The 10,787-nt window shown below is 38.7% G+C and overlaps 1 protein-coding gene across 1 annotated transcript; it reads right to left on the bottom strand.

The window, feature by feature from the left end:
* Positions 1-670: 670 nt before the first annotated feature.
* LOC131929299 (uncharacterized) lies at positions 671-9,402 on the bottom strand. The gene is made up of 6 exons (XM_059285390.1): positions 9,202-9,402; positions 3,538-3,586; positions 2,710-2,760; positions 2,109-2,255; positions 1,170-1,197; positions 671-844 (listed from the first exon to the last, which is right to left on the bottom strand). Exons 1-6 carry the CDS (start codon positions 9,226-9,228, stop codon positions 694-696), a joined length of 453 nt encoding a protein of 150 aa, XP_059141373.1. The 5' UTR covers positions 9,229-9,402; the 3' UTR covers positions 671-693.
* Between the last annotated feature and the right edge of the window lie 1,385 nt (positions 9,403-10,787).

Below are 10,787 nucleotides of genomic sequence, written 5' to 3' on the forward strand. Positions count from 1 at the left end.
GTTAACCGCCCCTCTCACCAAAGAAATAGTAAAAATAGATAACTTAAAATTATAAACATATATATATATATATATATATATATATATATATATATATATATATATATATATATATATATATATATATATATATATACATTAGTGTCCCCCTCTCTCGGAAATTTACATCAGACTTCCTGAAAGTTTCAATTTCAATGTCCGTCATTTACGCATGTATGCCAGCCGTGTGTGCAGGTCTCTAACTAAAAAATTTTAAAACTTCTGCGTCATGTCGAGATCCGTAAAAAAAAAAAAAGATAAAAATATGGTGTCTGAAAGTGTCAATAGATATATATAAGTGTATTTTTTGTACTATAATTTCATAAAGGGTATTTACCTATAATTCATAAGTTATTATTTCAATACGCAAAAGTGTTTTTTAATTATAACTATTACCATGTTCCTCTTGTGTTCAACAGTCGTTGGGTTTCAATCAATACTTAAATTTGTTATTCATTTAAAAATTCAACTGGTAAAAGCATCAATTTGTTAATAAATCTGCATCTTTTCGTTTTGGTGTCACTCTTTGCGGTTCGCAACCCTTACATCCTCACTCCTCAGTGATGCTTCAGGCGTAAGGAACCCACTTAGTAAACTCACATCCAACAAGAAATGAAACAGAAGGCAAAAGTACAAATTTAAAAGAATAGTTTATTACATGTTATTAAGCAGACCCATCATCATTAATGGGTTCCCCATGAGACCAGCCCCAGCCCCGGCGCCCCCGGCACCCCCCATGCCGCCGCCGCCCATCATCATCATCATTCCTAATAGCTGGGCCATATCACTGCCTCCACGCATAAGTCTGGAAATATAAACATACAGGATTATATATATATATATATATATATATATATATATATATATATATATATATATATATATATATATATATATATATATATATATATATAATATATATTTATTTATCCACATGAACAACAGTATAAATACATAGTTTCGAACCATAATCAGAACATATTACCAATGCAGATATTAAAAATTAAGTAATTAACTTACAGCCTACAATATATTTATTACTTTTGAACAGCTGTTTAAATGAACAAAAAAATACTAATTGTCTACTTTTGTTTATTATTTGAACAACGTATTTCCTAGCTTATACTTACGCTAAAGGTAAAAGACCTTGCATAGGGCCTGTAAGGAAGAGTTATAAACATTTTTTAAAAAAGAAATTATTCTCAACACAAATTTTAATTTTTACACAACTTTGTCGGTATACATATTCCTTTTTATATTCTCCTACAGTTCCCTCCATTACCTCCCACTATCCCTAATTAGCACCAACAAGTCAGAGGCGTAGCGACCGATTCCGGCGCCCGGGGCGGAATATATATTTTTGCGCCCCTCCCTACTATTCTATTTATAGTTATTCATGTCTTTTTGAAAAAGCTCCCCCCCCCCTTCAAAGTAAAAAAATAAATACATTGGAAAGGTTTGTGGAGCTTCTTACCAGTTACTATCCCATTAGATTTTCTATTTCGGTGCCACAAAATTGACATAGAAAACAATTAAATCAATGTGAAAAACCTTGAAGTCGTTTATTTTCGTAACTTTGACTGTATATAATGTAATACTTAAAATGAGCTTTTTAATTACTTTTTTTTACCCCATTTGGCGCCCCCTTAGGATCGGCGCCCGGGGCGGCCGCCCCACCCGCCCTCCCCTAGCTACGCCACTGCAACAAGCCCATGATAAGCTCACACAATCCACATTAGCTCCAGAAATCTCAATTTATCTCCCGCAAGTCCCTTTAATTAACTGGCACAATTTTTTAAATTAACTCCACCGATCCACTTTATGAACTCACGCAATCCCCTCAATTAGTTCCCACAATCAGCCACTAGCTCCCACAATCCCCACATTACCATCCTCCATTCCATCACCAATCCACATCAAATTCCACAAATTATCACCGGAAATTTATGACGTCACAGCGTTACATGCTTTCTATCCTCAACAAACATTAGACAATTCCCCCGCCCCCAGAACTTAACAACACGAAACAATACAGGTGTGTGTGGGGGGGGGGGGGGTGAGACACTCACTTGCAGGGCGGGTGGGTGGTGCCGCTGGCATGGGGAAGTTCAAGGGCATGCCTGCCGGCATCCCAGGGAAGCCTGGTGTGCCGAAGTTTGATGCCCCGGGCTGGCCCCCCGCCATCATCGAGCTCAAGTCCATGCCCCCTGGAGTTCCTGTCGAGGGGAGGTAACAATGAAAATAGGTGTTAGGAAAAAAAGTTTTCAAACTCATACCCGTTAAAACAAATATATTTTTGTGTTATAATATCACATAGAGAAATTACAAAAAAAAAAACACCATTAACTCCTTATGTAACAACTTTTAGCCCCTGATATAACACCTTTAAACTGGGAACATTAATGAATGTCAAGGAAACTGTAAGGAAATAAGAGGAACATCCGTTTCATTCAAAGGAAAATAACTCTACGTCTAACCAAAGAACAACCTTGACAAATCTTCAAGTTCAGGCTTTATGAAAATAATTGCATTAAGTATAGGCCAAATTAACTTGTATAATTAACTTTTATTAAATGGTCATATCCTCCAGGTGGTTGACATTTAAGGCTGGTCTAATTAATTAATTAATTAATTAAAACCACCCAGGCACACAATGAATCGGGCGGCTACCTGTGTTAGGCGTCGACTGCAGTAGACTGTTAAACATGGAAGGATCAGTTGCTGGGGAAAGAAAAAAAATTAATCTCGTCTGATTTATTTTACTTTAATTGGTGTGTGTATTTCTGAGACATCATATAAAATGACATAATCTGATACCACATAAAATGTTTTCAATTTCATAATTAATTTAGCTCACGTTTGGAAAGAAAAAAATTATGGATCACATCCCACTCTCATGATACAGAACTAAGGTTTTGTTCATGTGAGACAAGGAACGGATTCGTTGGAGTGCTAATCGCTGGACCTACTGACCTTGTCATAGCTGGACCTACTGACCTTCTTAGAGGACTATGTTGGACCTTCTGAGCTTATAAGAGGACTATGTTGGACCTACTGACCTCGTCATAGCTGGACCTACTGACCTTCTTAGAGGACTATGTTGGACCTTCTGAGCTTATAAGAGGACTATGTTGGACCTACTTACCTCGTCATAGCTGGACCTACTGACCTTCTTAGAGGACTATGTTGGACCTTCTGAGCTTATAAGAGGACTATGTTGGACCTACTTACCTCGTCATAGCTGGACCTACTGACCTTCTTAGAGGATAAGTTGGACCTACATAGCTGGACTTACCTTGTCAGAAGATCACAAGCTGTAATTGTGTGTAGGCAGATACAATGGTAAAATAGTTAAATGAAAAATAGTCATTAGACAGGGGAGCTTACCTTGTTGAGAAAAAAATAATGAGACAGGGGAGCTTACCTTGTTGAGAAAACAATAATGAGACAGTGGAGCTTACCTTGTTGAGAAAACAATAATGAGACAGGGGAGCTTACCTTGTTGTGATGTGGCTAGGCTGCAGACAGCGGCTAACAAGACACAAACCTGCAGACGAGACACAAAAAACATATTTAGCTCTAATGTTTTCAAATATCAGCTCTTGGTGTCATGTTTTTCATGAGTCCAAAAAGTCCGAAAATCCCAGTTTTGCGTGGGCTATATGTCTGTATAAACGTCTGTCTGTTTAATTGGGCAGACGTACCGTTTGGTTCGGTGGAGGTAATCTCATATAAAAGTATTATATGATATAGTAACGTAGGTTTCTATTAACTTTTTAGCGTTTTTTTTTAAACCGTAAGTGGTACTCACTCTATTTCCGGTTGGCCAAAAACCGATAACTTGAAACTGTTTCAATTAAGCGGATACGATCTTTAACGCAAGTTTCTGTCAACTTTCGAGCGATTTACGAATAACGGAAATGATACATGACTCCATTTCCGGTTTCTCAAAACGCTTCAGATGCTAATATTTTTAAATAATCCTCATTAAGCTGCTTATTTTTAAAAAGTTTAGCCTTTGTTTCATCGAAAAAACGAAGGTTTTTAACACAAACGTTCCTACATTTTCTATAGCCAAACTCTACTGGAAGTGACGTCCCAACTATATATACGAGAAAGTTGAGGGGAGCTCACTCCTGTCTTATTGTTAACATACCTGCTTATTTCAATAAAAAGTTGGAAGGTATCGTTTAACTTTGTCATTGTTTTCGATATCATTACAGATATTGCTAGGTAAGAAGGTTTTATTTTATAATGGGCTCACTAAATAGAATTTGACCGTATTCATCTGGTAATTGTTCCAAAAAATTATATCATCGATGCGATTTTATACATATTTTTTTTTTTGCGATTTCCGAAAAAAAAAGGTTTTTTTTTAAAGTTTATTTTGGTTTATAAATATCTTGTCCATATCATTCAAATGTGCATTATTTTTCTATTGATCCTATTGAATTCAAGATAAATAAAGCGTTTAGATGACGATGATGAGTATAAGTGTCTAAAGAATGTTCTTTCGAGAACATTCGTTTTAATGTTCTGACGTGGTACAACGCAATCTACCCCCCCCCCCCACCATGTAAAATGACTTGAAGTAAACAGTTCATGATGTCCGGGCTAGGTGACGAAGCTGGTTGCATAATTTTTCGCCAAAACAGGTGGGGGGACGGGGTAGGGGGACGGGGACAAATGCCGTCTTCGTGTTGGTCCTAAGTAGCGACCAACATAGTGTCAGCTGACGTCCACACACTGACGTCCAAAGACGTCACCCCACAAGATGTAACGAGACCCCCGCCCATTGGGCGCCAGGCGAGTCTAGAGCCCGCTGTCAAACTGAGGCGGAAGTCAAACAGGCAGAAGACACATTGGTCAAATTAACGGACAGGACAAGTGCCACGTCAAACAAGATGGGGGAACGTGACACCGTGGAACGTGACACATTGGAGAAGGGGAAATTGTCATGTGACACGGTGGTGGGGGGGGGTGAACAAATGGTGGCAAAACACACAAGGGAGAACGGACAAGTTGACATGTGAAACAATAAGGAGATTAGGACAAATGGTCTCAAAACACAAAAGAGAGAGTGGACAAATTGTGACAAATGGTGACAAAAGAGAAAGTGGACAAATGGTCTCAAAACACAAAAGAGAGAATGGACAAATAGTAACAAAAATAGTGACAAAATAGTGACAAATAGTGATAAATAGTGATAAAAAGAAATGGTAACAAAACACAAAAGAGAGAATGGACAAATGTTGACAACAGAAGAAACAGAAAGTTGACAAATGGTAACAAAACACAAAAGAGAGAATGGACAAATGTTGACAACAGACGAAAGAGAAAGTTGACAAATGGTAACAAAACAAAAAAGAGAGAATGGACAAATTTGAAAGAACAAATCCTCTCGTCAGCACTAAGACACACGTCACCACACAAAGACACACGTCACCATAATAAACCCGCCACCAGCATCAAGCCTGCCAGATTTATCGTGTACAGTTGCCTGAAGTACAAGGCAACTCCAGTGAGGCACGGGCTAGTGGTTAAAAATAAAACTTATTAGACATGTTAATTAATTAGCCAGCCAATGCAATTTGCGTCGAACAGGGCAGGGAATTATGCACCCAGACGAGAAGACATGAAAGATGGGCTGGTTAACTTGTGACGAGCTTGTGGACGAGGGGCACGGTGACGTTTATAAGGGCCGTTAACTTAAAAATGGCAGCTGTATATTTAGTTATGAGGTTACTTAGAGAGCTGGGATGACGCGCACAATATCTAAAACTTTAAAGAAAGTTGTAGTCGTATTGTTATTTTAAGCTTGTATTTAACTAATAATGGCTGTTTGTTTGAGGGTTTGTGGTAAATATTGCAGTTCGATTTAAACCCATTTCTAATCTTCTTCGATCTAAATTTTAGAGTTGAAAAGGATTCGCTTATCTGCTTGGGGGTTCGAACTCAGGACTTATCGGATTAGCAACCATGCGCTTAACCGACCCGACCACCATGCCGACCTCCTCTACCTCTAATCCAGCGATTTCGCTTCAACTATTCACATACAATTGTCTCCGATGACAATGCAATTATATCTAACTAAAATCTATTTAGATATTAAATTATTCATTAAATTTGGATTATTTTTCTTATTTTTGGAGCATTTAAAACCTAATTATTATAAAGTATTTTTTTTATTTGTTTAATTGATTTTCGATATATGATAAATTATCGGGGAATTTAAGAGGTATTCAATGTTTAATTTTCTGTTTGTTTTGACGTTATTTTAATTTTCATGTTCCTAATGCAATAAGCGTCGAGAGAGTCATTTAATTTAAGAAACAATAGAAGAAAAGTGATGACTGGAAGCATCATCGTATGAAAAGTTTAAAGTGTTGTTTTCTCTCATTTTAAATCAAATCAGGCAGATGAGGCTCGTTAGCTGGGGACAGCCACTCTTCTAGGAGAGACAACTCCAAAATCAAACAAATACTACCTTGTAGTTTGTTCTTGGTTTGACAAAGGCTATGGAAGCAAATCCAAAAAGAAAAGCAGGCTGAAATCGGAGTCGACGGTCTCAATGGCGCATAACCAGTTAACGCGTATACTTAATTGTGTTGAAGGGGATCCCTTCCAACACTACAATTAAGAACGAAGAAGAAGAAGAAGAAGAAGAAGAAGAAGGAGAAGAAGAAGAAGAAGAAGAAGAAGAAGAAGAAAAAGAAGAAGAAGAAGAAGAAGAAGAAGAAGAAGAAGAAGAAGAAGAAAACGAAATCAAGCAAATATTGGGCTTTATGCTGGTCACCACTGACCACAGCTTTATCAGATCTGACTGGACCCTGGTCATTCTAGTACATTCCATTTTGGTTTTTTTTTTTTTTGGTATTGTTGTTAAATTTGTCATTGACCTTTAACTTGGCTCCAAGATTTTTATGTGTCTTCTCCACACTTCAACGGCCGTGAATGTCCAGATTTTCCCCTACCCCCCTACCCTCCCCTCAACGGTAAATGAAGTTAGAACGATAATTTTATTTTAACTTGAAAAGCATCTAAAATTCAAAGTTAATAAATGGCTTTGTCGATTTCCAGTAATAGCTTGGAGTAAGCAAATATCTTGCATAAATGAAAATTCTGGTTATACCTAATACTACAGTCTGACATCTAGATATACCTAACATTACAGTCTGACATCTAGATATACCTGCCATTACAGTCTGACATCTAGATATACCTAACACTACAGTCTGACATCTAGATATACCTAACATTACAGTCTGACATCTAGATATACCTAACATTACAGTCTGACATCTAGATATACCTAACATTACAGTCTGACATTTAGATATACCTAATACTAAAGCCTGACATCTGGATATACCTAACATTACAGTCTGACATTTAGATATACCTAATACTAAAGCCTGACATCTGGATATACCTAACATTACAGTCTGACATCTAGATATACCTAATATTACAGTCTGACATCTGGATATACCTAACATTACAGTCTGACATCTAGATATACCTAAAATTACAGTCTGACATCTAGATATACCTAACATTACAGTCTGACATCTGGATATACCTAAAATTACAGTCTGAAAGACACATGGTCAATGGGAGACGGGGATATTTTTCATGGACTGAGAACAATTACAGGGGCAGTAGAGTAGTTTGAAATTAACTTGAAATTGATTTTATGAGTACATCGGACTTGAAAATACTAGAAATGTGCATTTTATATAATGGTTGAGACCAAGGGCGTAGCGAAGGGGGGGGGGATGCGGACCGCACCGGGTGACACCATTTAGGGGGGGGGGGTGACACCAAGGCAAAAAATAGAAAAATATATAGAGAAAAACTTGACGGGGGGGGGGTGCAAATCGAAAGTTTGAGAGGGGGTGGGGTGCAAATCGAAAACTTGAAAGTTTGTCCCCGGGAAAGGGGGGGGGGGTGACACCATTAAGTGCCTCACCGGGTGACACCCGACCTCGCTACGCCACTGGTTGAGACGGGACCTTCACAGCTGAATAGCGCTCTTAAGTCGGTGATGTTGTGTTTAGTCCTGTCGGTGATGTTGTGTTTAGTCCTGTCGGTGATGTTGTGTTTAGTCCTGTCGGTGATGTTGTGTTTAGTCCTGTCGGTGATGTTGTGTTTAGTCCTGTCGGTGATGTTGTGTTTAGTCCTGTCGGTGATGTTGTGTTTAGTCCTGTCGGTGATGTTGTGTTTAGTCCTGTCGGTGATGTTGTGTTTAGTCCTGTCGGTGATGTTGTGTTTAGTCCTGTCGGTGATGTTGTGTTTAGTCCTGTCGGTGATGTTGTGTTTAGTCATGTCGGTGATGTTGTGTTTACTCCTGTCGGTGATGTTGTGTTTAGTCCTGTCGGTGATGTTGTGTTTAGTCCTGTCGGTGATGTTGTGTTTAGTCCTGTCGGTGATGTTGTGTTTAGTCCTGCCGGTGATGTTGTGTTTAGTCCTGTCGGTGATGTTGTGTTTAGTCCTGTCGGTGATGTTGTGTTTAGTCCTGTCGGTGATGTTAGTCCTGTCGGTGATGTTGTGTTTAGTCCTGTCGCTAATGTTGTGTTTAGTCCTCTCTATGCCGTGCTGTATTCTTCTGTCTCAACGGGGTTATGGTTAGCCGAAGCGTAAATGCATGATGGTAGGATAGAGTGGATAAGATTTATAACTAAGCTAAAGAATAGTCTTTGCCCTCTGTAAGTAGTCGGAAATCAATTGGTACCTACACATGACGAGCTTAAAAAAAAAAGCAATAAATTTGATCCTTCAAAAAGCAGCTGGTAAATCTTCCTTTCATCATTAAGTTATTTCGAGATTTTTATTTCATGTTTTTTTTTTGTTTTTTTTTTTTGTATACTTTTATTTTCCAATTTTATACAAATACAGTAACATTCTTCGAAAATCTCAGTTATAATAAACGTTTGCTAAAATGCTTTTTTTTTAAAAAGAACATACAGTTTTGATACCCTTGTCATCCTCGTTTCAATTAAGCTTTATCAATATGTATAAAATGTTATTAAGAAATAATTTATCTTTTTTGAAAATAAATAAAAAGCCGCACTATTTTAAACCGAAATATTTTTTAAAGCAATTCCATAAAATTTAAAAACTAAAATTATTTATTCATTAAAATTAGTTTGACAAACTCACCTGCGCTAGAGATTTGGTAAACGCCATTTTTAGCTTAATCTTCTGCGAAACGTTGAGTTACCTAACTTGGTTTGAGTCTGGTCTACTCCGGGTTATCTAACTTTCAGCTTCAAATTTTTTCCTTCAAATAAGATCGTAAAAAATTTATTTCTTCTATAAATGTGGCCGCGGGGCCACGCCCACTTATCACTTCCTTTTCACTGGGGCTCCCTCACGCTGACAGGGGAAATAAACTGCGGGACATGATGGGATACGACGTGTCATTTGTCTCCCTTGACGTGCTGTTCGTTTGTTGGAAAACCTACCGCGTCAAACGGCTGAACGGTGGATGCTGGACTTTTTTTTTTGGGGGGGGGGGGGGGGGGGGGGGGGAGATGTGTATCCACATTGAGGAACATCCGTAACTGGATCTGTTTCCATATGTTCCAAAATGTTGTCCCATGTAGAATAGTGGCTACACTTAGAAAGAGGACCTCTCAGAGAGATGCCACTACCCAAAGTGTTTCTATTAGGCATCTCTTCCGGATGGGGGTCAAAGCCCCCCCCCCCCCTTTCCCCGAAGCAACAGTGTCCTCCTCCCCCACCCCCGGAAAATTTGTCCGCCCCACCCCCACACGAAAGTTTATAAGTGCCCCATGCCCCGGAGAAAAAAGTCTAGGACGGTGGCCCCTTATATAAATGTAGCTAACATATAACGGTAGCCCCGCACATAAATGTAGCTAACATATAACGGTGGCCCCTTATATAAATGTAGCTAACATATAACTGTGGCCCCTTATATAAATGTAGCTAACATATAACGGTGGACCCTTATATAAATGTAGCTAACATATAACGGTGGACCCTTATATAAATGTAGCTAACATATAACGGTGGCCCCCTTATATAAATGTAGCTAACATATAACGGTGGCCCTTTATATAAATGTAGCTAACATATAACGGTAGCCCCACACATAAATGTAGCTAACATATAACGGTAGCCTCTCACATAAATGTAGCTAACATATAACGGTAGCCCCTCACATAAATGTAGCTAACATATAACGGTAGCCCCGCACATAAATGTAGCTAACATATAACGGTAGCCCCGCACATAAATGTAGCTAACATATAACGGTAGCCCCGCACATAAATGTAGCTAACATATAACGGTGGCCCCGCACATAAATGTAGCTAACATATAACGGTAGCCCCGCACATAAATGTAGCTAACATATAACGGTAGCCCCGCACATAAATGTAGCTAACATATAACGGTGGCCCCGCACATAAATGTAGCTAACATATAACGGTAGCCCCGCACATAAATGTAGCTAACATATAACGGTAGCCCCGCACATAAATGTAGCTAACATATAACGGTAGCCCCGCATATAAATGTAGCTAACATATAACGGTAGCCCCGCACATAAATGTAGCTAACATATAACGGTAGCCCCGCACATAAATGTAGCTAACATATAACGGTGGCCCAGCACATAAATGTAGCTAACATATAACGGTAGCCCCGCACATAAATGTAGCTAACATATAACGGTGGCCCCGCACATAAATGTAGCTAACATATAACGGTGGCCCCGCACA

Source organism: Physella acuta, unplaced genomic scaffold, assembly GCF_028476545.2.
Source record: "Physella acuta isolate Inbredline_101_S28 unplaced genomic scaffold, ASM2847654v3 ptg001607l, whole genome shotgun sequence".
Taxonomy (NCBI): domain Eukaryota; kingdom Metazoa; phylum Mollusca; class Gastropoda; family Physidae; genus Physella; species Physella acuta.